At 42.4% G+C, this 21,269-nt stretch overlaps 1 protein-coding gene across 1 annotated transcript in view; it reads right to left on the bottom strand.

Annotated features, from left to right (window-relative positions):
• Positions 1-21,269, bottom strand: part of LOC149867543 (dipeptidyl peptidase 4-like) — a 72,570-nt gene that overhangs the window by 17,589 nt on the left and 33,712 nt on the right. The window contains exons 11-19 of the mRNA XM_090041719.1: positions 18,647-18,747; positions 15,440-15,575; positions 15,234-15,278; positions 11,607-11,711; positions 11,441-11,508; positions 4,658-4,711; positions 4,062-4,186; positions 2,335-2,382; positions 951-1,049 (exon numbers count right to left, since the gene is read on the bottom strand). Of these exons, the coding sequence (XP_089897845.1) occupies positions 951-1,049; positions 2,335-2,382; positions 4,062-4,186; positions 4,658-4,711; positions 11,441-11,508; positions 11,607-11,711; positions 15,234-15,278; positions 15,440-15,575; positions 18,647-18,747 (781 nt within the window). The remainder of the gene's footprint in view (positions 1-950; positions 1,050-2,334; positions 2,383-4,061; positions 4,187-4,657; positions 4,712-11,440; positions 11,509-11,606; positions 11,712-15,233; positions 15,279-15,439; positions 15,576-18,646; positions 18,748-21,269) is intronic.

The raw sequence follows: 21,269 nt of genomic DNA, 5'->3' as shown, positions 1-21,269 counted from the left end.
TACGCAGGACGATAAAATATAAGCGTGCTAAAGTGACAGTCAGATTAAGACACTGGATAATATGCAACTGAAAAGGTATTTTGTACCTCTGTGCTCTGGAGATGCACATCTGTGTCGTCACTGATACGTATAGGATATGTGGTCATAGGAATACATTTGGATCTGATGCAAGTTTAAATAAATTGATTTTTTTCTGTCTAGTACTACATTAAAATAAGATTCCCCTTACCAACAGCTTCTACCCTGAAGAGATGAAGTAGTAAGAAGAAGGAGGAATGAAAAGATGAATACACAACTGATAGCATGGAGAACATCTTTAAACCTCCATCTTCCCTGGAAGATGTCATCGTTAGCTCTAATAAAAAACATTACTGAAAATAAAAGACAGAAAAAAAAGATAAAGAAAGTTATAATATAAAAGAGATAAGAGTGGGAGGAGGGAAGTATCAAAACAGTTAACAGCAGCAGAGAATTGGATACTATTTATAAAGTTTGATTACTTTAAGAATATTTGTTTGCTGAACAGAGTAAATTTTTGTCATAAAAGAGAAAAAGGCTGACAGTAGAAGTTGGAGTCAGGAATAGTCTCGATGAGTACTGTGCTGGCTTCTCAGTATGGCAGGGCTCTTCAATCTGCCTCCCAATAGTATTGTCATTTTATTCTATTATATTGCATAGCTTTAGAACTTCAGGAATGCAAGGAATTATTTTACATATTTAAGCAAGTTTACATCTCAGTTTATTTTTCCCAGTATTTTTAGAATGGAAAACATCTTTTCTAAGAACAGCAAATTAAAGACAGCTAGCTAAATATAGCTTTCATACACTGATCTTTTCAAGTAAATCTCAAAGTACTTTCCCAAGACGCTTGTCACAATTTTACATATGGAGAAACTCAGGCATAAAGTGGTAAAAATACATGATGAAGATACAGTGGTAAAGAAACTTACCGTTCCCATTCAGATTAATGGATTCAACTCTCTTTGAAGGCATCTGAATGTCCTTCAATGAATTATTCAAATCTGTGTTGTTTTCCAAGTTTCTGATGGCTGAATAACAGAGTGGACAAGACAGATCTTTTTTAAACAGTAAAAATTCTTTTTAAACAAAAATAAATTAAACAAATGAGCTTTTAAAAATAAAATCATGTCAAATTAAATATGAAATGATAGCAACCTAAATAAATGCTTAAACATTCTGTAATTTAATTAATTAAAGTAATTGAAGTAATTAAAATAAACATAGCAATATGTTGCTCTGATATTTTTTTAAACCATCTAAGCAGGTCTTCCCTGGAAATGAGGTAGCTAACCTGGTTTGACAATTTTGCTGGACTTATCAATGTCTCTGAAAATTTGGGTCATGGTAACCAGAAATAGTCAATTTACTAAATGTTATATATTTACTATAATAAATCTTGTGGCAACCATTGATCCTCCTGGATCATGGTGTATGGATGAGGGCCACCCAGACCTTCAGTGCATATGCCCAGGCAGGAATTTTTGAATGAGTGGAGGCTGCCCAGACCTTCCATCCTCCCTTTAGGCCACTGAGACAGAATCCAAAAACCAGATGCTTGGTACCTCTATGGCTGTCACTATATAAGCGTCCAGAAATCAAACCCAGGTCTCCTGTGGGGTAGACAAGTATTCTACCACTGAACTACATGGGACTTCTTGTAACAAACGATTTACTTTTAAATGCAAAACAAATGTTGAAAAACATTTTTATGAGGTTTCACTTGACTAATAACTATTCTGAAATGCTGTTTTTCTCTATTTTAAATTGAATTTCTATATTCATTCCAATACAGCTTGACACAAAAAAGAAAGTTACCTAGCAAATAAGAAATACATTATTCACCATTTTCCAGGACAATCAAATCATATAAAAATAAGATTCCTAATGGATATCAAGTTACTGAATGTGTATCCTGGTTAGCAAAATTTGCAGCAAAATTAATGTAAAGGCTATTTTTATTTGCAAATCACTATGTTTAAAGGGTTATAGAAACCAGTGAGAATGAAGTTCTTTAGGGGTTTTTTTAAATACAAAAAGTCAAATTTAAATAATCAATTTTAATGTACAACTAAAATCCATGATTTAAAATCTTTGTTCACAATTAATCCACAGAGATTAACATGTAAATAAATGACAGTTATAAGGACTTCATTATAGTGACTAGTTCTCATTTTACTCAAAAAATTAATTCAGTATGTTTGGTGTTTTATGATACACTGCAAAACACTCTACAAGCTCTAAGACTAAAGAATACTACCCCGATCCATGGAACATGTACACATAATGCAATTGAAAACAGAAAAACTCCAGTACCTTGATCATCACTACTTCTGTGAAGCGCACACTTGGGCAGGCCTGGACCTATTGACAGCACAAGAACATGCGTGTTTTGTTTATAGGCCTTTTAAAATATGGTTCCATAACAATAAGTAGGTATGAGCAACTTGAACGATTCATAGCTCAAGCTCAGCCCAGGAAAGTGTCTGAACCTTTGTATCCACATTTTTTCAGGTCCATCGGGGGGGTGGGGGGCAGTATCAGGACTCTTCCCAAAGTCGCTCCCCTGCCTTACAATCCACCAAGAATCTGAGCATCCAGTCTTCCATATCTGAGGGTGGGATGCAGAGAGGCCCAGACTCCCCAAGGCATAGATTTAAGATTTCATCACCATAAAAAAAGAAACCCTATCAGTTCATAGAGGAGAGAAAAGCAAGAGTCTTTTAGACTTTCCTTCAACTGCTTAATTCCTCCCCAGCACTATCATATCTATGTCCCACAGGACAGTAACTCAGGAGGTGAATCCGTAGGTCAAAGCATATATAAACATTTCTTGAACTCTTTGTGGCAAGATCATCAACTCTTTCCTGATTTTGTTCCTATTCTCTGATTACTTCCCTTTCCAAACAAGCATATCAAACTAAGGTAACTCCAATGTCCTTCTACAATACAGAAATCTCCATAGGCTTCCCTGTATGGCTGGGAACAGGAATTACACATAAACTGGTATGTGATTGGAAATGGGTTAACATCTGTAACGTACCAGAAGTTCAGCGCACATAAACTGCTTTCAAAATAGCTGAAACCAGTTTACAATAAGATGGATGTAGTATTCGACTTGATTGATTTAGATTAAATCAGTTTTATGAACTTCTGTCTCAAATCCCCTCCAGATTTAAGTTAATTAATAGTTCCCCAGCATCCCAGGATGCTTTGCATCTGCCCTGCACACATTCCCTCCCCCCTCTTGCAGGGTGGGTGAGCTAGCTTTGGCCAAAGCTGTCTGCTCCAGCTAAGCTGGAGGTGTGCTCTAGTGCCCCCGCAGCTTCTAGCCTGGGCCACTGCAGGCATATGACTGCATTTCTGGAATCAAAAGTGATTGTCTGTCACTTGCTTAAAAAGCAGTTCAAGCTATGCAGCTCAGACTAACCTGTGAAGACTGAATCAATTCTTTGTCTGTATTTAGTTTAAGAACAATGTCCAAACTCCCTATGGAAATTCTGCCAGAGGTCCTCCTTGAATCAAAGAACTTACACTTCATGCTCTCCTTTTCAGAAGTATGTGTCACCTCCCTGATGCACAACGTTCAGGATCAGCTCAATCAGTGAGGAGTGAACTGGCAGTAAAGCATTATTCAGGAGCCTTCAGCTCCGGTGCATTACATTCACCCTTATCTGAAACCGCCAGGATCTATTGCTCTTGTGAACATTTTGCCAGAAATATCTATTTTCAAAGGTTGCTTTAGAGGATGGGACATCCTGAGGTTTAGGACTGCACAGGAAAGGAGAGTTTTGTCTTTTGCTATGGGATGAGTTCTGCTGACTATAGGCATAAGCTACCATTTAGTATTATTTTATACTTGTATTTTCATCAGGTTCGCTTGGAGCAGTGGAAAAAGAATTCCTTTTTATTACTATTGTGTAACTCCAAAGAAATCAACACACATTCTAGCTTGTACCCAAGGCTTTCACTGGCTGATTTTTTTTTTCTTCTGCATTAAGTAGTAAGTCACAGTTATGTTGATTAGTTGGGGCCATACTCACCAAAACAGTTTAGCAGATAATATTGTGCATTTTGGCTGAAGGATGTGCTGTAATACTGACATCTTTCTTGGTCCAGATCACAGCTAATGCACTTAGCATTAATCTGACCTTTGCCAAATTCCACTCTGCAAAGTGACAGAAAGTTTTATTTCAAAGACACATTTTTGAAAATGTTGGTTCAGTCACTATCATTAACCTATGATTAAGTAAAGCCAAATTAAATGCGTCTGTTACACAGAGGAGACAGGGCAAAACATGCATTCCTAAAAAACTAGCACACCCTAGTAATAATGCATGCTATATTATGTGTTCTTCCTGTCAAATGTGCCATTGCATACAGTATAATAAAAGCACGATCCTGTTCCCATTAGAGTCCACAGCAGAAGTCCTACTGAGCTCAATGGAAACAAAATCAGACCTTAGACTTTGAAGTTAACACAACATAGGAATTTAAGTCAGCCAAAAATCTTAAACACTGATATTCAAACGAGCATTTTCTATCATTTGGAATGGTTTTGCTGAAACCCAGAGTTTATTTTTTTCTTATTTTTCTAAAAGATTTTTCAACAAACAGGGCAAATGAGAAAACATCTTACTTATACAGGTTTCTTCCTCCTGGTTTTCCACCATGTTCATTACTTATATAGTATCTATAAAAACAAATTGTAATAAGTTATTTTTGCTGTATTTATGAAAGTGAAAAAGAATCCTTTAAATATTGCTTAATTAACTACTATCAAAAGCCAGTATCCAATTTTATTTAGAGAAGTTTGTGTGATTCTGCCTAAGGAGGGTAAGTATATGAAGTATCTGTGCTGCTCACATTTATATTTGTCTAAACAAAGTATCACAAGAGATTTAAAGAAAATCAGAGAGATGTAGGAACTTAATATACATATCATGTCCAATGCAATGACATGATATAGGTGGCATTTCTGCTTGGTTTAGTATCTGCAGAAATTAATGTAAACTCTGTGGAAGCCACAGAGACTACATCTGTGAGTCATTCTACTCTGTCAGTGTCAGTCTCACAAAGAAAATGTGCCATGCCAAGGGCATGCTTATACGTTACATTATATTATGTATTAGTGCCGGACACATACTTCTGTACAGTGCTTCTAACTTGTCTTTTGCTTTTAAGACAAAGGGCTAGGGACAGAAGTTACACATAAACCAGTTTAAGTGATCAGAAACTGGTTTAAAACTGTAACAGAATAGAAGCTCAGCGCACTTAAACCAGTTTCAAAATGGCTGAAGCTAGTTTAAGATAAACCTGTCTGAATGTAGAATCAGATTTAACTAATTGGGTTAAACTGGTTTATGAAACTTCTGCCCCAGAACCCTTCCTGGTTCAAGTTAAATCAGAGCCCCCCAGCATCCCAGCTTGCTTTCTGGCTCTGGGCTGGGCTGGGTTGTCTGCTCCAGAGACCAGGGCTGGCCCTGCCCCTCTGCTCCCTAGCTGGAGCAGTGAGGGCTGGCTGACAAGGGATTGGAGGAGAAGGGGGAATCTGGCTGGGGATGCAGCCCAGTCTGCAGAGGAGTAGGGACTGCCCCCCAGGCAAACCCCAGCTAGGGTGGGTTTTTAAACACCCCTTCCCCCACTCAAACGTACTGCTGCCTGCAACTGTTGACTACAAATCCCAGAGTCACCTAGAAGCAGGAAGAAGAAGTGATGAGCAAACCTGCAGAGTCCTACTGCTGAAATTCTGGACTTCAAATCCCAGAGAACTCAGGGGCAGCAGGAAGACGAAGTAAACATAGCCGGAGAGCCATGCTCTAGCGCCCCCGGGGCTTCTGGCCTGAGCCACTGCAGGCATGTAGCTACATTTCACGTATCAAAGGTGAATGTTAGGGCTGTGTGAAGTTTAGGTTGCCAATTCGAGCTGGAGATTCAGCCTGTTTAAAAGGTCTGAACCAAATCCGAAGGCTCCAAATCAATTCAGAAAAGATTCAGAGAAATTTGGATCGGCTGGGGAGAAGCAAGCACAGCCAGGCAGCTGCAGGTTCTCCTGTGGCTCCTCCAGTTGCTCCTGCTTTTCCCCAGGTAGGGGGAGCCATGGGACTGCTGTCTGGGAGCTGGGGCGACTCCAGGAGTCAGCTGGAGCCCAGCACCACTTAGCCCCAATGGCCCCAGCTCCCAGACAGTGCACAGTGGCCTGCTGAGCTGCACTGCACCCATGCCATGGGGCAGCTGCTGCATGGGTGCCAGGTGGGGGGGGGGGGCGATCCCCGATTCCCTGCACTGCACAGGGGGGCTCTCCCATGAGTGCCCAGATGCCTCAATCCCCACCGCTGCAGCCAGGGAGTGCGGGAATTTAAAAAAAGGGGAAAAAAAAAAAAATCACTGAAGGCTTGTGGCAGAGCCCCCCCTGCACAGTGCAGGGCAGTGGGAATTGCCCCTGATCCCACCTGGCATCTTTGCAGCAGCTGCCCCATTGCATGGGTGCAGCGTGGCTTGGCAGGGCACCACGTGCTGTCTGGAAGCTAGGGCCGTTGGGGCTGAGTGGTGCTGACTGCTGGAGCCGCCCAGCTCCCGGACAGGGTGCAGTGCCCTGCTGAGCCATACTGCACCCACATGATGCAACAGCTGCTGTCTAGATGCCAAGCAGGGGGGTGGAGTTCTGCCATGACCTCTCAGAGGCCCCAATGGGCGCTGCTGCAGCCAATGAGTGCAGGGCTGGGGCTTTATTTATTTATTTTTTTGAAGTGCCGGGAGACTGGGGCCAGGCGGGGGCTGGGGAAGGGTAGGGCAGCCATGGGGGCTTCTCTCACCCAGGAAGAGAACCTGCAGGCAGCCATGGGGGTTCTCTCACCCAGGGAGAGAACCCAAGGAGAACCTGCAGCCACTCAGCTGTGCCTGCTTCTCCCTGGCCAATCCGAATCTCCGAATCAGCACTGAAATCAGTGCCAAATCTCTGATTCGACCAAATTGAATGAGGACAGTGACTTGCATCACCAAATTGAATCACTGTCCTCCGAATCAGCCATATCCGAATCTCGATGGAATATTTCCCTATTCACATAGGCTTTAAATGTCTTTTCACTTCTGTTTCAGTTTAATCTGTGTAGCTAGACTCACCTGCAAAGTTTTAACTGATTCAGCCTCAGGCTTTTTGATTGCCTGTACCTAGCCCAGGAAGCTATCTATACCATAACTTTATTTTCATAAAAAAAAATAAAACAAACTCCCATCATACATCTTGGTCTCTAGGCTTACGCTTATTTCTTTGATAGATGAAACCCATGTAAAGACAAACTATGATTTGTATGTCTATAAAACAAAGCAAAGGTGAGATTGTAGCACATGGCTGCAATACTTGTGCTAGCTGGCACAAATAACAATGACAGTGAAGATGTGGTGGCACAGACCTTAATACAGGCTAGCGACCAGAATGGTCCCTTGAAAATATGCACTCTGGTTGTGCACATAAAAATACCCATCCTACCATGTCTTCAGCACTATTGTTATCCATACTAGCTAAATTAAACTAGCATATGCTACAATCACCCTATTTTTTCTGTGGAGACATACACCAAAGTAGTAAATATATAAATGGTACTGTAATTTTAAATGTCTAAGGGTATGGATAAGGATCCCATGGGATTTACAAAAACACCTAGGTGTCTTAGGTGCTTACTTCCTGTTGAAATCAAAAAGGAGTTAGGCGAGTACCCTAGGTAAGCACGTTCAAAAATTCCCATAAGAAACTTCTCTGTATCTTTAAGCACTTAAATCTCTTTGAAAATTGGGTCTTTAGTCTCAAGCTTAGCTTCTAAAATAGTTTTTATATGGTTTACCCTTGAAGCCGTTTTAGCCTCCTTCTGATAAAACAGAGATAGATCACCCCAGGCAACTTGCAACTTTGCTACTTGGTACTCTAACTTGTATTTTATACCTAGTTTTTTGTATGTGCAAGAAAACTTCTAAGTGCATAAAATGAATATCTTCCACATTATTTTACTTATTTGTAAAATTGTCCCAAGTGCTTGTGCTTTAATTAAAAAATCTAATTTATCTACAAACAAGAAACTATATTTTAGCGTATAAGCTATTTTTGTACAATTGCTTTATCAAAATACATATGAAAGGTGGCTTCAATGGGAAACGTGCATTACCTAAACATGGGCAGACAAGGTTCTTTGGGTAAATGTGATATTTTATTAGACCAACTAAATGGTTGGAAACATTGTTTTGCAAGATTTTGGGCACAAACACCTGTCTTCAGGCATAGGGAGAGTCTGCTGGTGTTTTGTGTTCTCCTGGATGGAATAGAAGCCAATATGCAGAATTCAGGCCTGTGAAAATGCAAATACGTGGCACTAAGGATGATGGGAGATGACAATAGGTGTGATAGGTAGGTGGGATGGGAGAAAGGGAAGAATGCTGACCTGGTAGCTGGTAAAATGTAGAGGTTACCTCAAGTTACTGGATGGTAGACAGGTTATAATGTGCCATAAATCCAATGTCTATATTTAGTCCTAAAGATTTACCTAAACATGAACTTTCCTATTTTTAACTTCACCACCAAGAACAATAATTTATCTAATAGTCAATCACTAATACTAAAGGTCAAATCCTTTTCCATTTATTAAATGTACAAGTAATACTTAGGCATCTAAGTGTGATCCTACTCAACCCTGCCTGAATGCCTGGAAAGTCATTAACGCATCCAATATTGTTTTTCTTGGAATTAAAACAAAGTCACAAAAAGTGTCTGGAAGCAGGAAGAGGATGGACCCACCCACCTTTTGCATAACTTTTGATCAAGGAATTGATGATCATACTTAGATATTTCAGTACCATTTCAGTACCTATGAGCTGAGGTAGGCTCTGCCCTAGTATGCTATCATTTAGAATAAAAGGCCTGCACAGTCATCAGCACACCCACTATGTTTGGCTCAACCATCTCCCACCTCTGCATTGTCATCCTCATCTACCCAGAACTCATGATGATGAGGGAATTATAATGCAAATCTTTACTATGCTAAATACACATGTACACATCCAGAGCTGACCTTAAGGAAAACGGTGGCCTGGGTGAACTTGTATTTTGACACCACTCCCTGGCACCCCCCTCCACAGTGCCCTTTCCTCCCTCCTCCCAAGTTAGCAGCACTGCTGCAGGCAGAGGAAGGCAGGCAGGGGTGCACGGTGCAGTCTGGCAGGGAGGTAGAGCAGCATGGTGTGCTAGGCAGGTGAGCATACAGGCACCACTGCTGCTGCCTGTACTGCCTGGCCCAGCTCCTCTTGAGCAGTGGCTGGAGGCAGGGGTGCAGCTGGGCTGGGCACCACTCCTCCTGCCTGGGGCAGGTATTGGCCAAGGTACAGAAGGCGTGAAAATGTTGCTGTGAGCATGGGCTGCTCACACTTGTGTGTGCATGAGTGTGATGCTCCCCAAGCGGACCACAGTGCCCACCCCTAAGACCAGCTCTTCAAGGAAGGAGTTGACAGAGGTTAAGCAGGCAGTGCACTGAGGCTGATGTCTCCCACGGTATTCAACTCCTTTCTCTGTCCCTACTGCAGCTTGGGTTCAGTTCTCTCCCTTGCCCCTGTTTACTTCCACAGACTAAATGGAATTATACCTGATTTATGCTGATGTGAGGAGAGGTGAAGCATGCTCTTAATGGTAGATACTGCACATACTATTTCTGTGAGTATTCCCAAATTCTCGGTAGTCATGAACAGAAAAAGAATAATTTCACTTTGAGTTTATGTTCAAGAGGGCTGGTTTTCACAAAGGCAGATCATACAGTAAGCAGGAAGGAATGCATCCTTTTTAATTATTAATTAAGGTGACTTTTGTCCCTTGCACAGTAACAGGTTTCTTTTATACAACATGATACCCAAAATGCCTCTGAAAAGCCTACCTGATTCAAATACTAAGAACATACTGAAATAAAATGTGAATTTGTTCACAAAAACACAGCAATCAAAGTAAATCCAAAAGAGCTTTTCTTACAAAAGAAAGAAAAAAAGAAAATCCAGATGCAACCCTTAATTACTGTCAAGACAGTAACATAGAGTAACCTCTGCAGGACACTGCAGTTCCTGGCCTGTAGGTGGAGAAAGGTCATAACATTTCAGAGAAATATTGAGATATTTAATAATATTTTAAAGAAAAATATATTTATTTAAAAGAAAATTAAAAGGCTATTTTTCTAGTGGTAAGAATTTCAGGGAAATGAATGCCTACCCATGGCTGGAGACAGAGACAAAACTGAACTACAAAGTTCAGAACTGCATGTATGTAGTACAATGTCTGCTAACACAAATAAAATGAAAGGTGCAATGGGATCTGATGCATGGTCCTAATAATTGTGCTTCCTGCCATGCCACGTGCACAGTAGGAGATGTGACTGTGTGACTGAGTATCAGATCCCATCACATTGTGTTGCTGGTGCAGAAGGAGCCTGGAATCATGTTCCTGCTCCCCCCTGCACCGGCAAACAGCAAGCTGGGTTCCCTGTGCTCTCCCTGGTGCGAGCCCTGGTCAGCTGATTGGGGGTCCCCTGGCTAGAAGTGCTGGTCAGCTGATTGTGGCTCTCAGCCATGGGAGTGCACTTGCCCTTCTGTGGCTGGGAGCCCTGATCAGGTGATTGAAGCTTCCAGCTGGTAGACTGCAAAAGACTTAATGTAGTCCTCTGGCTGGGAGCTCCAGTCAGCTGATAGGTGCTCCCAGCTGAGGGAGCACAGGGAGAGAAGGGCTTCATGTACTCCTCCAGCTGGGAGCCCTGATCCAGCTGGTGTTCCCAGCCTCTGGAGCATACAAGAGTCCTGAAGGACTCTGGTGTGCTCTGGAGGCTGGAAGCGCTTGGCCACACATTCAATTAAAGGCGTGATGGGAACTAGGCACAAAGTTATTACACATATTTTGTTTAATAACTTTTTAGCTTATTTCTAGTTTTATCACACAATTAACTGAAAGCAAATGTGGCTGGGTCACTACTTAAGATGTGCTTAACTGGTTAATAATGTCTTAAGTGTAATGTCTGTCAGGGGCCAGTTATTCCCCCAAACTTCAGAAGTATTTGGATCCAAAGTCTTGGTTTGGACACCATTTATGTGTATGTGTATGTGTGTGTGGGTGTACAAACAAGTGACTGAATCCTTTGTGTTGCACTAAAATCTTAATGAATACCTCACCTCTTCCTAAAACTGAACACAAATGGCTGTCTCTCACTGCCCATTTGCTAAGAGCTAGATTTCAAAAGTATTTTTAAGGTGTCTAAAAAGATGCAGATAAGCATCCCATGAGATTTACAAAGTGCTCAAACCACTTAGGTGCCCAAATCCCATTGGTTTCAACCTGCTTAGGGTAGATTATACTTGATATGTTTGAGAGAACTTAAAGCTAATTTGCTGCTCTCAAGATACTCACAGGAAGTCTTTGGTTACAGCTTCTATGCTGATCACTTCCCATTTTCCTTTTGTGATAGGTGTTGCAAGCTAAAATAAAGGGAGAACAAAGTGTAAATGTAAATTCCATGCTGACCAGGAAAAATATCAGTCAGCAGTGACTTCTAGGAGTTATTATTATTACTCACCCTTGAGCCATTTATATAATGGATGTGTTTGTAGCCATCTGAACTGCTGAACACCTTGTAGTAGCTAGAATTGTCAAGTGCAAAGTAAGGGGTAGATGGCTGAAACTGAAACACATGGCACAACTATTAGAGCAAACAACAGAAACCCAAGGACAAATACTAACTCTACTTCAACTAACTTTGTAAATCTCATCATGAAGGCCTTTAACATTTGTTCTGTGCACCTCAGCAAATACGCTGCACAATACTTTGTCAATTCAAGGTGTTAAATCAGGGTGTTAAGCATGAGAAACTGGTGGCTGTCATTTGAAAAGTATATATTCCCAAGTTACTGTTTTGCTGCTCTAGCAACAAAATTTCCCTGTGACCTGCAATGCATGAGCTTTCTCCTCCTTTCAGATAAAAGGCCTCCATGCATTACTAATTGTCTTGTCACTTTAGACAAAATATCTGCCTGTCCCTCCCTCCATCCAGCTTCTATTGGAGCTTACCATCCAATTGGACAATATGATTATAGAAAAATAAAGATGAAAGGGACCTCACAAAGTCACTTAGTCCAGCTCCCTGTTCAAGTCAGGATCATCCCTGACTAAGCCAACACAGCTAAGTGCCTGTCCAAACAACTCTTGAAAATTTTCAGGAATGGAGATTGCACAACTTCTCTAGGTAGCCTGTTCCAATGCTTGACCACCCTCAGAGTCAGAAATTTCCACCTAATCTCCAATTTAAATTTCTCCCACTGCACCTTGAGGCCCTTACTCCTAGTCCCATCCCCTACAGTTACAGAGAAAAGTCCATCTCCATCCTCTATAATAACCCTTCAGGTATCTGAAGACTGTTATCAAATTCCCTGTCAGTCTTCCCTTCTCCAGACTAACTCTCAGGGTTGTTGGTTGTAGCTGTGTTGGTCTAAGGCAGGGACAGTCAATTATTTTGGGCGGAGGGCCGCTTACTGAGTTTTGGCAAGCCATCAAGGGCCACATGACAAGCAGCCCAGGGCATATAAATATTAATTTTCTAAATTTTTTCAGGGGCCCCACAGGCCAGATAGAATGGTTTGGTGGGCTGCATTTTGCCCACCCCTGGTCTAAAGACATAGGCCAACAAGGTTCTTTGGGTAGATGAGATAACTTTTATTAGACCAAGTAAATACTTGGAAAAATTATTCTTTGCAAGCTTTTGCGTACAAATACACTTCTTCAGGCATTCAGCTGACTCTCTCCAATGCCTGAAGAAGGGAGTTGGTGCCCGAAACCTTGCAAAGAACAATTTTTCCCAACTATTTAGTTGGTCTAATAAAAGATATCACATTTACCCAAAGAACTTTGTCTGCCAGACTAACTCTGACTCTTTCAGCCCTTCCTCAAAAATCATGCATACACTTCTTAAAGTGTGGGGCCCAAAACTGGGTACAGTACTTTAGGTAAGGCCTCACCAGTGCTGAAGAGAGCAATGGAATCACTTCCCTTGATTTGCATGTGATACTCCTGTTAACACAATCCAGTATGCTGCTGGACTTTTGGCATGAGGACACACTGCTGGTTCATATTTAGTTTATGGTTTACTGTAATCCCAAGGCCCTTCTCTTCAGTACTGGTCATTCCCTCTTCTGTATATGGGTACATAATTATTCTGTCCCAGGTGAAAGACTGTACTTCTTATTCAGTTTCATTTGCTTGGTTATGGATCATTTTTCCAGTCTACCCAGGTTAATCTGGATCTTAGCCCTGCCCTTCAGAGTAGGATAGAACAGAATACTGTGCATCATTCTAACACAGCTCTGTAAACTAGACATTAAACATGCTTGAATTTTGTTTATGAATTTTATAACAATTCACTTTTATTTTGGTGTTTTATACATTTTTCAGCTAAACTGAAGATATTTCCTGCAGAGCTTGGATTAGAACTCAAGACTTTTCAGTCCCTGGCCTCACTTCTCCAGTCCATACTACCTCCTCAAAAGATACATTTTTGCTTAGTATCATGAAAAAATATTTCCTTAGTTTCTCAAAACCCTATTGCAACCTTACTTTACCTAGCTCCAATTTTCTGCCCAACTAGTAAGGATTTAGATTTTGACTAGTTAGCACCTGGAAACTCAAGAGTTTAATGAAGTCCTAAATGACCTTGAATTCATCTAGTTCTTCTCTGGTGGTCAAGAAAGTAACTGTAAGCATTTTAATCAGTGTCCTTTTATTTTTCCCTGGCTGAGGACAACGAGAGAAAATATCTTACTGTGGAATGAAAAATACCTCCCTCTCCTCTCTCTTTCACACACATACACACATGCACATGCATGCATGCCCAGTCTCAGTGTTAATAATTGTCATCTTGACTTTGACCTTTTTAAACAGTTAAGATGTGACATAAAAAACCCCCTCAAACCTGCCAGTTTAATGGCACAAAGTCTCCCATTTTGCCCTCTTGCTTTCCACAACTGTTTACAAAGTTTGCAACTTGATCATCACATTGTCTATTTGTGGAGCCTTTGCTATGTCAAAGCAAAATGTGTCAGAATGAGGGCCTTCCTTTCCACATCAAATCTGACAGCCAGTGGGATGATCTCTCATCTTTGTACTGCGGGTGATTTCAACCCTGCTGTTTCCTCCCTCATTGCATTTTTTAAAACTTTCCTTTTTGACTTCAAAACTAAAGTAGTGACTAAAGCAGAAAATGTAAGAAGAATGCAGGTATGTAGAGCATACTCCATGTTCTCACCACAAACTCTGAAACATACTTCTGTCTCCTGAGCTGGTCTTTTGGGTCCATCCTTCACTTCCCCAGATCCTCTACGTAGCTCTTTTGGACCGTCCCCACAAACACGAATGTGTGTTTTCCTGGGGACAATGTGTACTGTTCTATTTGTCCCTGAGGGACGCCCATGCCATGTGCGACTATGCTGGCCCCAGCAGCCTTACCTGGAGTTCTGGGGGCCTCTGGGAGCTGCAGCTGTGGTGATCCTGCAGCAAGGACCCTGGCTGGCAGCTGAAGCATGGCTCCAGCTGGCCAGGCTCTGATTTGGGGCAACTTGTACTGCCACCGTGTTCACCATCCCAAATGTATTTTTTTTTTTTAGGCACAGGTTTTTTTGCCCCTGGGATTTCCTGGCCTCAATCCCTCCCCTCCCCCCATGCTGCAATTTAGAAGTGCAGGGAACACTTGTGTGTGCCGTGTTTGTGGTGTGTGGCACCACAGATGGGTCTGCAGCACTGCATGCTGCACATCCATGCTGATTTGGATGTGCCCTAGGTGTCTACTTTCTACCACATGGCATTCAGTCCCTCTGAATCCAGAGGGATTCAGACAGTGTTCTGCTTGGCAGAGCTGTGTGAAAATTTTCATCGGTTTGTTCTAATGTATGCAAAAACTCAGCAAGATACTGTTTCTGAGAGACAGGGAGGTGAGGAGAAACCCACCAAGTTTAGAGTCTCAAACCTTAAACTGGAGTTTTGGACAGCTCCATTGGAGAGCAATTCCATTTTCCATGTGTGCAGTTGATGGTCCAAAGTTAGAGAAGAAGAATTGTTAAAAGGGCAATACAAAAGTAGGAGTTCAGAAGAGAATGTTATCTTTACATTTAATTATCAATGTGTTACTTAAATGCTGTAATATAGAACCTGAACTCACTCTGCCAATCCAGCCAGTTTTGCTTCCTTGTTCATGTTGTTTTTCCTGAGAAAGAAAAAAAACGAACCCCTAAACATTATGTTAATCTTCTCTCACAACTAAAAGTACAAACATATGTGGATATATTTTAATTCCCTCCAAATCATTTCTTATCTATCCTTTTCATAAATATGAATTGCCTGATACTTTTGTCCCATTTTTCATACCTCTGGGCACAGCCACGCTCCACTGTTTTTTTCAAAGTCACAGACTGTGAGTACAGAATAATTCTGAATCCTATTGAGCCACTGCAGACAGATCCTTTCATCAGTTACCCATGTCACAACACTCAAATAGTGCTCCCTAGAAATAATGAAAGTTATTATACACTTTAAAGTTTTCTGTATTACTTGACTATAGCATAGTGCCTGAGGGCTCAGTGAATTCTACCAATTCAGGTCTTATATTCTAGTATAATTTGACTCTTCAGTACTGGTCTGCCTTACAATTGTTATATTGCATTGCAGTGCTTTCTGTTTATGCTTTGACTTATGTTCACTCATACAGTAAGAATTAGACAGAGTCTGTATGCACCAGTGTCTTACAAATACTGTAGTTGAATATAAACAGACAATAAAAATCAGAACTGTCAATAGTATGTGATAAGACCTACATTGTGCTTCAAAATGGTAGGTCTCTCAGATTTTTTAATTTTACCCCACAATCTCCATAAAGTTCTATGTGAACACAGTGTACAGCAAAGTGGCAAACTGAAATATTGTGAGCTGGTCCTAAACATTTGCCAAATACATTCTCTTAACTCAGTCAGATGAATCACTGAGACCTTTAATTAGTACGAAAGGTCTGACTGTATAGCTACTTGTATACTAATTGCTTCATCTGCAGAACATCATCTAGCTAAGACTCAGAATCACAGATAAAAACTTTCTCCTTTAAGTGTAAACTTTTGATTAACGGGGGCACCTCAGGAAATCATAAGAAGGCACATGCATAACTCAATGGCCGCATCCACATTTGGTTCCCTGGGGACAAGTAGCAGCAGCACACCTTGTGCCGCTGCTACTTGTCCCTGGGGAACACCAATGCCATGAGTGCTCTGGTGCACAGCAGGTTACCTTGGGTGGGATAGGAGAGGCTGGGGCCAGCAACTGTGCTTGCCTCAGCAGCCTCACCTGAGGTCCTGAAGGCCAGGGAAGCTGCAGCTGTGGCGCTCCTGCAGCTGGGAGCCTGGCCAGCAGCCAAAGTGTGGTTCTAGCCAGCCAGGCTCTGGTTTTGGGCACTACGCACTGCCGCCATGTGCGCAGCCCTTTTTTTCCACTTTTATAACCCCAAGATCTTCCAGGGTCAATAAAACCCCTTGTGCTGCAAGGTAGTAGCACAGGGAATGCCTGAATGCATGGTGTGTGGGGCCATAGACAGGTCTGCAGGACCACATACCACACAGCCATGCTCATCTGGATGCAGTCAATGTTCTTACTTACTATATTCTGTTATTGCTGGAAATATAATTAGAAGGTACTCTTTTGTTCTGAAAGAGCACATACTGAAGGCTTTGTGAACTGAGCTAAGGCAAATGTTTCTACAGAGCTTTGCTCTTATCTATACGTTTTACCTTAATTATTTTTTGTTTGTCAAAGTTCATATTCACTGTGTCTTCTTCCCTTGACATTCAGTTAATAAAAGGCATGTGGGAGTTTCGGCAATTAAAGCACTTAACAGTTGGTGAAACCATAAATCCTTTCCCCCACCAAAAAATTGCTTCAGTGAGAACAATACATGCAGCCACAACAGCTACAACAGACTGTCCAGGAAATCACATTCCTGCTTCCCTAGCTACTTTTTCGTCTATTTCTGATTAAAGTGCAGGGCTTTTTTAGTACATAATCTTCATTTCTATATTACTGTGAGCATGGCACTTGATTGTGAAAGGGATTGCTAGCAGGACACCTGTACTCCATTTTCATTTTGATGTCCTGTTTTCATAGTTTTGTAGAAATACAGCTCAAACCACAGGGAAAAAAATGAAATTTCAGAGAGGAGCATGCCTTTTAGTAATTTCAGTCAGAGAGCATGAGATGTCCCCTCCAGTTTTTGGATATTTTTTTACATGCAGTCTACATTGCATTATGATGAATTTAGTTTAATTCCTACAATTACTGTACTGTAACTCTCTTTCCCTCTCTGCAAAGAACTCACTTCCCAAAGTAATACAAGCTGATCTTCCTGGGGTCAAATCCATCCCTGTGTATTACTGTATAGTAGCACTCACCATAATATGGGACTAAATTTGGGTTTGAAAGATGGAAGGACCCCATGCTGGGTCTCTGAAAAGGCATACATTTCACTCAAAATGGTAAGTAAGATCGCTCTTCTTGAATACATTCTACTAGTTGTGGGAATGTTTTAAACACTAAGGGCCAAACAGTTTACTTGGGCACTCAGAGCCTCTCCAAACATTGAATTTCCTGGGTGAAATATAAACCACTATGTTTAGAAAAACCTCATGCAGAAGTGAGAAAAGAATACTGCCATCCCAGAAATCTGGCCTGCACTCCCCCTCCTCTTTCATCACAAATGTAGTAACATTATCTGCTCCTGGGGACTAACTTGCCTTTCATAAATTGGGGGAGGAGGGGGGGTGAAAGAGCACGACACAGTTGCTCTCACTTTCCTCTCAGTATTTTCTGCACAATCCTTAGCATAATTCCAATTGCTTTACAGTATCAGGGTAAACATCCAGACTACAGACCAGATCTGGCCCACGAAACCATTTATTTTAGCTTACCAGTAGTCTGGTGGGCTACTGGAAGTTGGGGAGTACGGCCTGCCACAGAATTCAGGGTCCCTAGACCGTAATGGACATGGCCATCAATGGCAGGACCCTTGACCTGTACTGCCACTCAAATATTACTGGGCCCACAGTTCTGACATGGGAGGAGTCCTTCATACACCAAATCTGGCTTGGGGCCCACTGTGAGTTCAACACTCATGCACTATATCAACCATATGCTACTGTTTAATTGTTAAACTTTTTTATTGTGTAATTCCTGTAAGACAGGTTGGTATGCATGGGTTCATGTATACACACATACCACGGGTGGGGTGCAAGGTTTTTAATAGTCACTGTATCAAGTGTTTCTTATACCTTAACTGTATATGCTCACAAGCAGAATGAATTTAAACATCAGTGCTTTTGCACACTCTGAGCACAGTGAACTCACTGCTGCGTTAGTATCAGTTATATGGAGCTACACTGGTATCAAAACAGGAGCAAACTTGAAGTGAGTTCAGCTTTTGTGCTGTCAAAGTGAGGATGCAGCTGAAAGGGCATGAGTGAATTATCCTTTCAAGCCAACAACACAGTATTGGTAAAGAATAACAATTAAAACACACATACCATAAGAACTACTCACCCTGATATCTTACGTGGTACAGTAATCTCAGTGGAATTCAAAGGAGTAAGAGATTGGGTATTCACGATAAATAATTTCACAGTAGGGTTTCTAGCTCCTGCCTAAAAATGAAAATACTTCATATCATTTTTGAAAATAGCAAATACTGCCTAGTGATGATAAAGGATCTGTAAAACAGAGAAATCACAGTAAAGTACCACATAAACAGTGTGAAGTAGAACATCTGAATAAAACTGAGATGAGCACATACTTTTATCCTTTTAATAGGACATTATCATCAACTCTAGTTAAATACTGCTTCTTTCATCAAAATAAGCATTCATAATTGTATTCAGGATATTGTGGCCTCTGTAGCATTTGCTAATATATTATAAGGCTTACCAAAAAAGCTATGGCTTATTAATTGGTAGGAATGGTCAAGTTTTATCCCACTATCAGATATAACCACCCTTCAGGATTCAGAAATTGCTCATGTTCCACAAGCAGAGGTAGTTAGCCACGTTAATCTGAAATCATGAAGAAGGCAGGGTGGAGAGATGCATCTTACAGACTAACTCAGAGCTGTTCAACTGGCACGAGGTTAATCTGTGGCTCCCCAGGCTCCCACTCAGCCACCACTCCTCCTATCATTCTAGCTGCAGTAGCAGCCAGGATCCCTGGGCTTTCCCTTCACCTTCTGCTTTGTTCACCTGCCTAGGGGTGGGATACATCTCTCCACCCCAACTTTGGGCAATGCAGCATGCAGGAACTCATAGCTCAAGAATTGAGGTTGGGGAGAGCTACATGGCTGGTGCAGTGCTAGAGAGCGCCCACCCACCCACTCACACAGCAGAGCAGTATCAATTTGTGCTGCTTTATTGCAGTTGTCTGTTAGGTTTATGGCAGAAGAGTATGGTCAACCCAAAAATGCCTGCATACTCCAGCTGCCCCAAGCAGGTACTCCCAGGTCTTCAGGATCCTGATCCTGCCTGCATTTGGAAATTCCAATCCCACGGCACGCAGGATCAGGCTCCTGAAGCCCTGGGAGCCTATGTTCCCCCATTTGGGATTGCCATGATGTCTGTTGACATTCCCACACAGTTTGGAGCTGATTGGCAGCCCCAGATCTGGGACCACACTGGAGTGTCCAACTTGCTCCAGTGTGGTCTCTGGGGTGCATCTCTGTAAATGCGGAAACGGAGAGACACACTCTAGACATTCTTAAAGCACATCTGGGAACATCACCTGTTGTTCTGTAAGATCAATAAATAGGATGATGGGCAATGGATTTCACCCAATGAAGTGCATCACCTAGTCTGGGACACATCCCAGCCCAGCTGATCTGCTTCATTTGGCAGTTTGCTTCCAGCCAGAAAGACTTCTTATACTCTTAGCACACAGACACAGAGAAGCACTGGTATGAGTAAACTGTGGAGTATGGAGATTCCACCCATGATATCAAAGACAGAAAAGATTACGAAACCCACTGACAATACTCCTCACTCCTTCCTTTAAGAGGCAGACATCATAGAAGTCTGTTGTAATTCATGAGCTAAAGCTGCAGTTTTGTAGAAGGTTCACAGCTTGGAGATGAGTCTGTCTATGAAAGTGATGTAACACCCTAGACCTGAAAATGCATTTGCAAAGGATATGCACTGGGAAGGAACTTTGGCCCTACGAGAATGAGAGGTGCATATATATCGGTTGCAAATCAGATCAACACCAATAAAAGGAAAATTAATATTATCGGTTATTGGCTTTTTTTGGCCAGTGTAACTGATAATCTCACCGAGAAATACAATATGCCTTCTGGCTGGGACTTCTGGACACCATGTATATGCATGTAGCCGCACACAAGAATGCAGCCAGGTAGCACAGAGAGCAGCACCCTGCAGGTAAGTCTGTGGAGGGGAAGGAGTGTGGGGTAGAGAAGGGGCATGGGAAGGTGTAGACTGAGGCCCCTTGCGGTGAGCGAGGGAGTAGGGCAGGGGCTGGGGACACTGCCCAGCCAGGGCTGTGAATGGGACCCAGGACTGGGGCAGGGTACAGGACAGAGTGGCGGGAGGCATGGGCAGGGTTGGGGGGGGCACTCTCCACTGCTGTGCATATCCCCCGGGGACAGCATAGCAGGGGAATGTGCCTCCCCAGATTTGTGCACAGGGCAGATGTGGGCTGCTCGCTGTGGGATCAGGGCTCTCTGCTCTGCTGCCTTTTCCTCAGTAGCCTCATGCTGACCATGTGTCCCCTGTCCACCCAGCGGCAGTAGGGGCTGCGAGCTGTGCTTCCCACTGCTGGGTGGGCAGGCAGCACATGGCTGACACGGGGCTCCTGAGGGAACGGCAGCAGAGCAGAGAGCTCTGAGCCCAAAACAGGCAGCCCACATCTGCCCTCGGCCTACTCGGCTCCGCTCTGGTTAAAAGCATCTCTGCACTTAAAAATGGTGATGGCGGTGCTTCAACTAAAGCTCATTTGATAAGCTTTAGTTCAAGCACCACTGAACCGTTTTTGAGTGCCAGGATGCTGAGTCCCTGGACAAGCCGCCCTCGACTCTGTCCCACTACCCACCCCAGGCCTAAGTCCCATTTACTGCCAGTGCCCCCAGCCCCTGCCCCACTCCCTTCCTCACTGTGGGGGCCTCAATCTG

Source organism: Crocodylus siamensis, chromosome 4 (genome assembly GCF_052110815.1).
Source record: "Crocodylus siamensis isolate JL-2025a chromosome 4, ASM5211081v1, whole genome shotgun sequence".
Classification (NCBI taxonomy): domain Eukaryota; kingdom Metazoa; phylum Chordata; order Crocodylia; family Crocodylidae; genus Crocodylus; species Crocodylus siamensis.
Note: the sequence above shows the minus strand (reverse complement) of the source record. Positions and strands in the feature narration are given on the sequence as shown.